Source organism: Tachypleus tridentatus, chromosome 8, assembly GCF_004210375.1.
Source record: "Tachypleus tridentatus isolate NWPU-2018 chromosome 8, ASM421037v1, whole genome shotgun sequence".
NCBI lineage: Eukaryota > Metazoa > Arthropoda > Merostomata > Xiphosura > Limulidae > Tachypleus > Tachypleus tridentatus.
In genome coordinates this window covers 116,543,524-116,555,541 of record NC_134832.1, presented here as the reverse complement: position 1 = coordinate 116,555,541, position 12,018 = coordinate 116,543,524, and the positions used below count along the sequence as shown (strand labels likewise).

Below are 12,018 nucleotides of genomic sequence, written 5' to 3'. Positions count from 1 at the left end.
AAAGGTCTGAGGGTGACTGCTTAGTTTTTCCTCCTTCACCTGATACTGTTGCTCATGCTGAGAGAGTTACTTTTGAATTCTGTAACAGAATAGTTAAATCTTGTCCCCTAAGTTTGTTGGTACAGCATGTTTTAGCTTACCATCTCCAGGAGGACGTATATATTTAGATTTCCAAAGAGTTCATATCCTTTTGGATATATGGAATAATAGACAGGACCCTAGAATCACTTTGAACATGTCACAATTTTCACTATTGTTATGATATATATATCTTTCCTCCAGATTTTATTCAACACCTATCAGTGTTCCCCACATCAATTTAAGGATCAAATGTTTCTTTGCTAACTTTTATCTTGAAAAGATTCTCAGCTTTTGCTCTTTCTTTAGTTTCCTGGGTTATATGTTGTTGGTATATTTTTGGTGAAGATGCCTTGTTGGAGGGAGTTTGCCTATCTGCTATAACCATTCATGAGTTACGAGAGGCTCTTTTTCTTTATCTCTTGATGTTTGTGGGTGTCGCAGAGGCATTAGAATAATGAATTGATGTTGCCTGTTTACATTATTCCTTTTTATCATTAGCTTCTGCTGGAAATCATGGCATGACTGCTTGTTGTGTGTCCCAACCCCTGACTGGTACTTTTTGATCCATTGGTATTCAAAATAGATTCTGTCCTTATCTTTTACTCTCCTTTGTTTGGGTAGACCATTGCCAACAGTGTTGATGACTACCCTATGTAAGTGGAGTTTGTGGGAGTGAGGTTGTGAAATTTTTTAGATATCTGGAATTCCTTCATGACAGATCCATGGGTACTTCTGGTCATTCAATTCACTTTTTCACCTCCGTTATCTTCCCAACCAGTGGTATTTCCACTCCCAATAGATCTACAGAGTGAGGATCTTCATTCCAAAGGTATCAGAGAGTCTTGGGCAAGGGGGCAGTAAAGAGAATTCATTTCCTTCTTACAGGATTTTTTCCCATTTATTTGTTGTGCCCAAGAAAACATGAGACTGGCAGCCAGTCATTGACATTTTTCCAGATCTGTGGATGACCAAGCTTAATGTTGCCAAAACACATCTTCAGGTTCCCATAGTGAAGTCATTCTGCTACTATTTACATTACATGTACAAGAATCATGCTCTGCAGTTCAGGGCTCTGCACCATATGACTTCTGCAAAGTTGTGTGAGCTTCTTATCACCTTGTATACTTTGGGCATTTGCACACACACACCATTATATGGATGACTGGTTACTTCTGGCATCATTAAGTATATTGGAGGAACAATGCACACAGATTCTCTTTTTATAAGCCACCAAGAATGGCTTTCTTATCAGAGTCAAGAAATTCATTCTCTTGCTGACTCAGTATAACATTCATCTAGATGATTTTTCAATGTGTGTTTAAGCTTTGTTTAGTTGATTCTCATCTGTCTCCAGCCTACAGAGCAGGCAGTCAGGCTCTTACTTACCATTTTGTCTCCTACTGCATGAATAGTTCTCTTTCATTTTTGGGTATGTAGGCATCCCTTGAAGTTGTGATACCTTGGAGACAAGCACACATATAGTACCTTTAGTAGCCACTGTATAATTAACAAATTAAGAACTGTGATGCACTGCATCAGCCAATTTCCTTAATCAGGAGCAGCATCTTAAATCTTGAATGGTAGTTGAATCAAGAGTTTCTGTACCTCCTTCTTATCCCAAGATTCATCTTTTTACAGATACCTCATCAATTCAGGGATGGGGTGTGTAAAGCAACAGTCAGGAATTTCAAGGTCTATGAATGGAAGATGATGAATCTGCTTTCCACCTCAATATTTTAAGACATGTTGCTGTTCAACAAGCAATGGTTCAAGGTCTTGATTTGGTAAAGGGGAAGATCATCATGATTCATTTTTCAGTTTCTCAGTGGTGTCTTACGTATCTCAATACCATTGTTTTTGAACTTTGTATATCTCTACCAGGCTTACTCCCATCATATCAGTCTCCTGGCCTGCCATATTCCAGTGATGATAAATTTAATATTAGATTATCTGTCTCAACTTATCCATATTTTCTTGACTGAATGGATGATCCATCATAAGATTTTCTGGTGGATTTGTTTTCAGTTTGGGACTTCAATGATTGATGCATTTGCCACTCATTGCAACTCTCAACTGCAGGTGTTTTGGTCCAAGGTATCTCATTCTGTGGTTTTGGCAGTAGGTGCATTCAGTCAATATTGGATGGAATTGCACTTCTATGCTTTTACTCCATTGCATCTGTTACCCAGAGTTCTGTCTGTGGTTTCATCCAATACTTTTTAAATACTGTTGATAGTCTTAGAGTGACCAGCCTCTGTTACAGTATCTTCAAGACTGCCCACCTCTGTCAGTTTTTATTTGGCCATCTCTGTTGAGGCAACCTTGATCTGACATTCTACACCCAGATATTCTGAAACTTAGACATTGTGTATGGAATTGGTGTGGTCCTTTGCACATCATTGAGCTTTAACTTCTACAGTTGCCTTGTATTTTACTCACTCTATCAGTAGATCCACAATGGCCATTTATAAATGAAAAATGACACACTTAACACCAATGGTGTCTCATGAGGAAATTCAAACTACTTTACTGTGACCACAATATCTTGTTTTTGGACCTGGCTTTTTGACAGTGACTTAGCTTTATCTACTGTTGCTTTATATAAGACAGCTTTATCAACTACTTTCAATATTCTAAACATTGGAAAGTATTTGAATCCCCAGTGCTATCTGGGCTCCTCAAATCTTTGTCTTTTGTCCCAAGTGGCCTTTTTTATCACCCAAGGAGGTATTACTCACCTTTGTCTCAACAAACATTTGAACTTTCAGCTTCACATATCTTGTATTACCTTTGCTTGAAGTGTTGCTACTGGTATATGGATGTCATATGTTGGAATTGTTTGCATTATATGTGCACTAGACTCTTTCTCACTCCATGTATGTCCTGCTATACCCTAATAGGTCTTTTCTTCATAAGTCTCACAGCTAGGGAGGTGAATAAATCCTTCTGCCCAATTCATTTAATAGGTATTTTTTATCTGTGTATGACCAATCAGACCCAGATCATTTGTTATGTCCTGTCACAGCCTTGAGGTGTTATGTAGCTTGGACTGACTCCTTTCAAGGCTCTAAAAAGCAACTCTTTACTCACTCGGATCCTTCAGTTTTTTGAGATTTCTTCTTGAATAATTTCATAAGGTGGTTTAACAAATTTATTAATATTCTTTATCGTAGACTTTCTTTACAGGTAAGAAACTACGAGTAACATCTCATCAGATTTATCATTCTTAAGTGTCTTATGCAGCCCTATTGAATTGCTTACTGGAGAACATCTTGCATGCTGATATGTGGACTTTTCTCTTACATCATTTTTACAATCTGGCAGTTTCTTCTTCTCAAGGTTTTTGCCTACACCTTGTGGCTGTTTTGACCACATTTGCTACATAAGAAGAGGGGGTTAATTTTTTCTTTTCCTCTTTTGTTTTTTTAAATCCAGGGTTCCTTACCTCTTTTTAATCATTTTATTTCACTCTGTGATAAGTGTTGCCCAGAGAGATGTGCTTTTATCCATCCATTTATGTACTAACTGCCATTCATCTACTATCATGAGTAAAACTAAAGGAAATCCTGCCAATCATTGGATTGAATAAATCGAGGGTGAATTGCCTTTAAAAATTTAGGGAACTTGACTCACCTATTTCACTGTTCTTCAAGACTCCCCAGTGCACATTATTCCCCAGATTATATTAATGGAGCTAGGGAGTCCTTACTTACACCCAGTTTCAAGTCACTAGGGTGGTGGACAGAGGCTTTTTCTCCAGAGTGGAGGAAACTGCTTGAACATTCTGAAACTGGTTCAGATATTATGCTGGACTATCCCTTTGGGGTGTGCATAGCCTTCTTTTTGGTTTAGTAGATTGTTTATGGAAAGAGTTTCAATATATCCTTGTAATTTTGAACACTGAACAGTTTCATTCTAGATCCTTGATTGAGCATGGTGTTCCATATCCTCTCCATAATTCTAGGGGTAAGTGGAAGGCTCCTTGCCCACTTGGTTGGAAAATGAAGATGAATGTTCATAATTCCAGACCAGAAGTGTTCTGTTCTTTTGGTTGAATAAGGTTTACACGATTCTATCATTCTGATCCTTTGGTGTTGCCTTTCAGAATTCTTCAGGTGGAGGAGAAAGTTTGTCCGTTTCAGTATTGTTTACTTTCTGTTGCATTTCTGGGTGTTCATAATAAATCATTCTACAGCCACAAGAAGGACTGGCATATAATGATGATTACTCATGTACTGTTCTACTTTTGATACAGGAACTTAGTTAAGAAAGAGGGTGAAGAACATGCCTGTTCTGGATGTAATGTAGTTCTCCCACTCAGGTACCACACTTATCTTGGTACACCCTTGAACTTTGCAGACATTTACTGTATGGATACTAACCTCTCTGGCTCTTCCACCATCTCAGTATTGGATTCTAGCTATAAGTTACAGCAGAGATGAGTATGTTTTGGAAGTTAATAATTTCCTAAATTGTAATTGTATTTCCAATAATACTTACCTCTGCTGACACTCTCCTGCCCTTTCTCCCTACTGATACCTGGTATTAGAAACTGGGATTGCATCGGTCTTGAAAAAGTGATAAAAGTATCTGAATGAGGTACTTATATATATAGTACCAAAATGGAGAGTGCATTAACCAAGGTGGAGACCATCACAAAACGAATATGGCAGTCGAATAATAGTTGCAAGTGTCAGTGGAGTTAAGTATTATTGGAAATGCATTTTCAATTTAAGAAAATGTTAACCTCAAGCAGTTTATTACCATCACTAATTTTAAACTGCTAACTGCACCAAACAACACCCACCACCAACTCTGGGGCTACTTTAGTGTTAAATAAAGTGTAACTTGATTTTTTTTCCCTTTATAGTGTGCTTTTTAAATTGTAATTATATACCTGTTTTTAATTTTGAATAGAATGTAAAATTTACAGGGGTGGTAGAATGGTATACATGTGCTTCATTTGTTGATTGTATGAAGAGAGAAAATTAAATGACTGTCATATTCATAAAAATGAGAAAAGAAATAAAGTAAGGGTTTTCAAAATACCTCTGGGACATACCTAAAGACCCTTTAATATGGTAATCAGATATCTGTATATTTTGAAAATTGTTATTGAGAACAGACAGAAGCTATTTATAAAATATATTGAAAAGTTATATGATTGCTCATTGAAACTATTTGCTTGAGTTTTGAGTTGTAGTAGCTTAGTTGATAAAATATTGGTGCACTGTGACCTAAGGATCCTAAATTCAAGCCCTTACTAGGATATATTTTGTAATATTCATATTTATTATACTGTTAACCATGTGCTTTGTGTGTCTACTAATCCATTTATGTTTTTATCTTATCAAAAAATAATACTAGTGCTATATAGTACCTAATTAGTCTTAGGTGTTTATTGTAAGTTGAATGTGAATATAGTGTATTTTGTAATAAAGTTGGGCTTAAGCTATCTAGATTATTTTGTTATGTATGTGTATTTATATATATAAGAGGCTAATGTCCATTTGTTTTCAAAACATCTTCCACAGTTTAAGTCCAATTTAGATTAAACTTTGCACATTTTTTTCAACACCATAAGGGGGAGTTATGATTGGGTCTCTTATTTAAAAAAAAAAGTTATGTAGTGCATGTGTCCACATGTTTGAAGAAACAACTCAATAACAGTTTTATATTGCATCAAAATGAGATAAAATAAACTCTCTAAAATTTAAAAAGTGACAGGACTTTATAAAAACTTTTTCCTAAATTACTTCTTTAACTGAGAAAGATACATTAATTGAGTGCATTTAATATCATTATCAATGAAATTAATTTCTTAAATAAGACTAAAATTACAGTAAAGTTAGTTTAATTCTGAATTTAAAAGTGAGTCTTCCTAGTAGAGAATCATTGTGATATTATAGATGAAAAGTGACTTTTTTTCTGCTGGAGAATCAAAGCATATGTTATGAAATGAACTGCTCTGTTACCAAAGGAAACTCAGGTCCCTTGTACAGAGTCCATTGCATACCAATCTGCAGTAATTTTGTAGTAGCTCGATGGTAAGTTACATGATTATTTTTTCACTTCAGTATCAGTATAAAGTGATCAAAAACATTGAAAATCAAGATGTCAAAGTTGTAAAATGAAAAAGTGACTTATCATGGAAAAAGTCTGAAACTATGAAAAAGAAAACGAGATGTCAAGATGTGAGTTACAGCAAGAAAGAGGTAGGCTGGCCTCTGAGTTATGTTACAATGCTAAAATCAGGGGTTCAGTTCCCCTCAGTGGACTCAGCAGATAGCCCAATGTGGCTTTGCTATATGAAAACACACACACTGAGTTATGAGGCAAGATTCAGTGGAAAGAAGCCATGAACAAATATGAAATACAGAAGTACATCAAATTGCTTACAAAGATGCAATTAAAAAAGAAGTCATGAGCAATTTTGTGACAGAGAAGCACACTTTTAAGCTTGCCAAGAACCTGACTGAACAGCTGCCCTAAGAGTGGCATTTCTGCTAGTTCTGAATATTTCATTTTAGTAAGCATAGAGAATATATTAATATTTCATAATTACATCTTTTAAAAGTTGTATAGTTTACTGTTAAATTATAAATAAATATTAAGAATAAAAAAGCATAATGACATATAAGTGATTTTAGCATAGATTAAAAGTAAATAACCTTATGAAAAATATAAATGAATCTCTCTATCTCTTTTCACAACAGTAAATACAAATTTCAATAGTGTATACTTTTATATGCAAAACCGGCTCGTTTGGGTTGAGAAAATATTTTACATAGAAGAGCGAACAACGGTTTGACCGAAGAATATAAATTTCTCAACAAGTGGGTTTCTCGACATCACTGAATAGTGTATACCATTAATTTTTCTTTACCTTTACCAGTAGTATTAATATTGTAGGATTTACTAGTGCTTGCTTCACTAATTTTTAATAACAGTGGAGGTATTTATTTTAACTTCTTTCCTCTCCAAATATTGGTGTAGAAACTTTCAGCAAATTGTTATAAACTGTGTGTGAAAGATGTGTTGATGTAGACATTAGTATGAAGAAAGTTGTCTTTGTGTGAAAGGCTGTATCCACAGATAAGGTTGTTTGTTTGTTTTTTGTCAGAAAATAAAATAATAAGAATCAAATAAATCTTTGTGATGATGGCAGATGGTTCAAGTGTAATGTTTAGTAAAATCAGAAATCTGTGCATGCAAAACACTTTTGTTTATTGCTGTTTTTTCGTTCAAGTCTTTATATCATATTGCTAGTATAAATTACTAGTATTAGCTATAAAAAGAGGGAAAAACTAATAGGGAAGTACTGAGCTAACTTGTAAATATGTTGTATAAATCTGTCAAGTAAAAATATTGGTTATGACTTGTGCAGACAAGAAATGTTTCAAACTTATTTTAATCAGTAGAAGTAATTATCAAATAATTTTGCAGAAATCCAAGTTCTGTTCTTGGTATAAAAAGTTTTCAGTATTAAAATAGTTATTCAAGAAGTGTATGGTAGTGATGACATATATTCTAGATTTTGGTCTAATTTTTTCTCAGCTTACAGAATAATAAAAATGAGAATTTCTCAGTCTATCTTTAGATCTAAAGATGTTTAGATCAACAAAATCAATATTGATAATGCTCATTTTCCAACTTATATTTTTTCTCTAGCACAAACTATATTGAGCAAAACTTTGAGTTTTTATTGTGTTTTTTTTACTGTTTTCAGACTCCTCGAGTTCTGGAGGTGAGAGTATGTACACCATGATGAAGACAGTTCCAGGGGGAAGTATGACAGGGGTAAAGCTAATTCTTAATACATTATAAAATGTTTTTAAAACCTAAGATTAACAAAATACAAAGTTGACATGTATTTTGAGTGACTGGCTAGATGAATAGATTGAATAACTTACTGACTATAGATGGATAGTTGATTGGGTAGCAGAACAGATGACTGAAGATCGACTAGTGGTAAGTTAGAGGATTGAATAACTAGCTAACTGTGTAGATGAGTGAATAAGACACCTGTCTGACTGGGTAAATAAGTAGGTAACTGAGTAACTAGTGGACTGCATAGATGAATGGATAATTAAATAGCATACTGGCTATTTGAGTGGATGGAAGACTGTCAGTAGGAGGACAGACGAATGATTGGTAGTTGAAGTAATAGGATACTGAATAGATAAGAGGTTAATATTTTAATTTAAATCCATAGTTTATTGCAGATGTTTCAAAGTATAGGTCATAGAAGTCAAGAAGATTAAAAGATGCAGAAAATTTCTGAAGTGTTATTTGGAAATATATGTTAATATTGTGGCTTAATAATTAGACTTCATATTATTTGGTTCTTCTATAGGTGAAAGTATTTCTTCCTCTTTTCTTTTTTAGTTTATTTCACATTTTTTGTGCAAAGCTACACATTGGCTATATGAGCATAGCTGTCCCTAATTTTAAACTGACACACTAAGAGAGAAGGCAACTAGTCAACCATACCCACCAGTAACTTTTTTTGGTCAGACAGTGGGATTTGACAGCACATCACTCTTGTAGCACATTAACAGACCCTTGAAGCCATGGCTTACTTTACTCTTTAGTATTCAATATGTGTTTTGATTGTTTTGAAGTGATGGAATAATTTAAAAATAAACTGTGTGCTTGAAGTGTATTACTGTACTGATGCTTTCTGTTTTTAGAACTATAGATACTTTCTCTTGATTTTTAGTAATCTTACAAATGGGGGGGGGGCTTGAAAGTTCACTCTTACAAAAGGGGATCTTGGTATGGAAAAAGTTTGAGAACCCCTGTTTACAGAATAGATAAATAAATGAATTTATAGACACAAGGCTGAATAAATGATCTCTTAGCTTACTGGCTAGATGAATAAATAGTTTTTTTTTCTATGAATAGGATGTTCGATACTTTGCTGGCTGGATTAAATGATCAATAATTTTCTAAAAAGAACAGCTTTACAGTTAGATAAAGAAATAGAAAAATAGTTAACTTGCTGTCTCTCATGTATTTAAGAAAAACAAATTGATAATATTGAATTAGACTGGAAGTAGCACATTTTAAAAACAGCTCTAATTCTTGTATAAAAAGGATTAATATTACTGTAAAGAAATTTTTGATTTTGTAGTAATCCCAAATGTATTGACTATGAATAAATTAACTGTGTAACATTTATGGGTTTTAACAGTTTGCGATTGGGCCAGGTCCAGAAGGTCCCATGGGACAAATGGGACCAGACATGGGAGCACCAGTTTTGAATGGGATGTCCTCTGCAGGTATAACCACAAATCATTTATCAAGTAGTATCTAAGTATTATTTCCAAACACAATAATACTGTATGTTTGTTGTAACGAGCTACCATTAGTAATTTTATTATAGTGTTCTTCAAAGAAGATGCTATGAATGAAAATTGTTTTAGTTTATTTCTGTTTTTCTAATATTTATCCTGAAGAGCATCTAATGATGCTGTGAAACCAGTTAAGAGTTTGATAAATAAAGAATAATTTGGCAAGAAAAGAAAGGATTTGGGTTTTCTTATATTTATATATATGTAATTTAAAGATTACAGATTAGTGGGCACACCCTTTCAAACTTGAAAGATTTACGACAAAGTTAGAATAAATGGATATAGAGCCTAAACATTTGTACAGGAGTAGTAAGACTGATATAATGCACAAAAACATACCATTAAATTTTAATTGAAGAAGATACAATCTTATTTGATATTGTGCATAGAATAATTTTTTTTTCTCAGGAAAGCATACTTGTCATTGTGAATTTATTGTGTTAAGAAAATTAAAGATACAGTTAATTGATATGCACCTGTATACATTTGTTTGTATGGGTGCAATAAAATGTAACATCTGCATAGCACTTCAACTTTTTAATCTCTCAGTTTTGTACACACAACCCTCCCCTCATAGCTCAGCAATAAATCTGAGGGTTATAATTTCATATGAGGGTTTGGTGTCTGTGGTGTGCAGATCTTCGATAAACCATTATGTAGCTTTGTGCTTAGCAGAAAACAAATTTACTAGTTTTGTAACTTCAATAATTTATTGGGAAATGTAACCAAAGATAATATAAAATTAGTGAAATGCAAATTATGAAAGACTATACAGATCTAGTATTTTGTTATTTAACTATTCCTCTAAAGTTAATCCAACTTATGTGTGGGGGTGAATAAACACGTATATCCAAGTGTATCTTTTGCCAGAAAAGTAGCCCAGCAGCATCTTGAGCAGGGTTGTCCATAAGCTTAACACTGTCAGTAAAATACAAGGCCCAGTTCATCCATATATCAATTTAAAAAAATGTAAAGTTTGCACCCATTATGAAAAACCAGTTTAGAAATTCTGAATAAAGTAATTTATCAGCATATGCACTTTGTGCATGTGTGTCTTGAGAGAAATGGAAATCTGAATGTAACACACTTTGTTGTTGTTCAAGGAAGAGTTTACAATTTTTTTAAGTTTACAGCCTGCAAATTAAAACCTACCAAGCAGAGAATAATAGATACTAATTCTGTTTGGAATACTGAAAAATAAATTTGATACCCAATCTATTGTTTGACTTACCACTTGTAACTGAATTATAGTTTTAACTTCACATTTTATTTTTTTTATATTTTAAAAGCTTATTTGGCTGAGTAATTTACAATAATAAATTAATAGCATCAGTGATACATGTTCTTGAAATTTCTTTATAAGTATAGGATTACTGAGCAAGTAAAAGACATTTAGCACCATACATATAAATTTAGTTTTGCTTTTAAATTCCTACTTTATCAGTTAATATTTATTAATTGCTTTTTGACAGTTTTGTTGATTATTGAATTACTCAGTGAGTCCTTTGTTGTAACTTTATAAAGGTTTGTAAATTCAGTTCAAAATTGCCAACAGAATTTTTTCATGTTTAAGGATTATGAGGTGTGTAGTCACTGATTAATCTGTAGGTAGCCTTTTTTCCAGTCAGTTTGACTCCTTGTGTAGAACATGAATACCTGTTTGAGTTGTTGATTATCTCTGTGTAGGTGAAGGTTTAGATGGTATGAAGAACTCCCCGGCTAATGGGCCTGGTACACCGAGGGAAGATGGACCTCCTATGGGAGAATATGGCATAGCAGGGTATGGACAAGAAAATGTAAGTAGCTGTCTCAAGATGAGCACACCCTTAAAACTCGAACTAACTAGATTCCTTGTGTTTCTTCAACTCTTTCACATTTTGTTAGGTGTGAATGTTAGGTGTGCTGTGAGTGGTGTTAGTTTGAATTGTTTGAAGTGGTTGCATCAGTGGTATATGTAATATCAATCTCTTCAAGGAATCTAGTTAGTTCCACCCACTTTGTGGCCAGCCATTGATTGTATACTCTTGGGCTACAGATACCAGGGGATACGTCGGGAATTGACATGCAGTGCCATTTGCAGGCTTGTAGCAGTCATCAAGTTCACCCCTGTGAAATTTAAGTGCAGGATAAGCTCCAGGTATGTCTTTAGACTGCTGTCATTGTGCTCCACTGTTACACTAGTGAATGTGCACTCCCTGTGTTTGCTGTGTAGTGACCTTAAGCCTGAAACTGTAGCTGACTTTACATCCTTCTTCTCTTGTATTCAGTTCAGTTCCCTAGTGCTGTTTTTTATTTTATTGTTATTCATTTGAAAATTATTAGGAGTGTATTGCCCCAGTATATCTTAAAACCTATGCTGTCTGTTTTCCCAGTCTTTTCAATTTTTGTTTTAGAGCATGCTTGTAGTTTTCCTCCCTTTCTGCTTATTATTCTTAAAGAAAAAGATGAAAATACTTTTGTATGGGTGCACTGTGGAAGAATTACACCACATTATTATGTATAAAGTAGGCTTAACGTATTTTAAACCTTTGTAAAATAAAGCAGGTATAATAATTCATTTTAAGCTAACATCTTATGGTGT

At 34.0% G+C, this 12,018-nt stretch overlaps 1 protein-coding gene across 17 annotated transcripts in view; it reads left to right on the top strand.

Annotated features, from left to right (window-relative positions):
- The window catches only part of LOC143223281 (single-stranded DNA-binding protein 3-like), a 64,187-nt gene that overhangs the window by 48,594 nt on the left and 3,575 nt on the right, over nt 1-12,018 (top strand). For 11 of the 17 annotated variants that reach the window (XM_076451062.1, XM_076451054.1, XM_076451069.1 and 8 more), the window contains 3 exons: nt 7,811-7,881; nt 9,278-9,365; nt 11,124-11,233. In XM_076451062.1, coding sequence (XP_076307177.1) covers nt 7,811-7,881; nt 9,278-9,365; nt 11,124-11,233 — 269 coding nt within the window. Of the gene's footprint in view, nt 1-7,810; nt 7,882-9,277; nt 9,366-11,123; nt 11,234-11,472; nt 11,575-12,018 lie in introns of all 17 variants that reach the window. The other 6 variants (XM_076451058.1, XM_076451067.1, XM_076451065.1 and 3 more) reach the window with 1 other exon arrangement.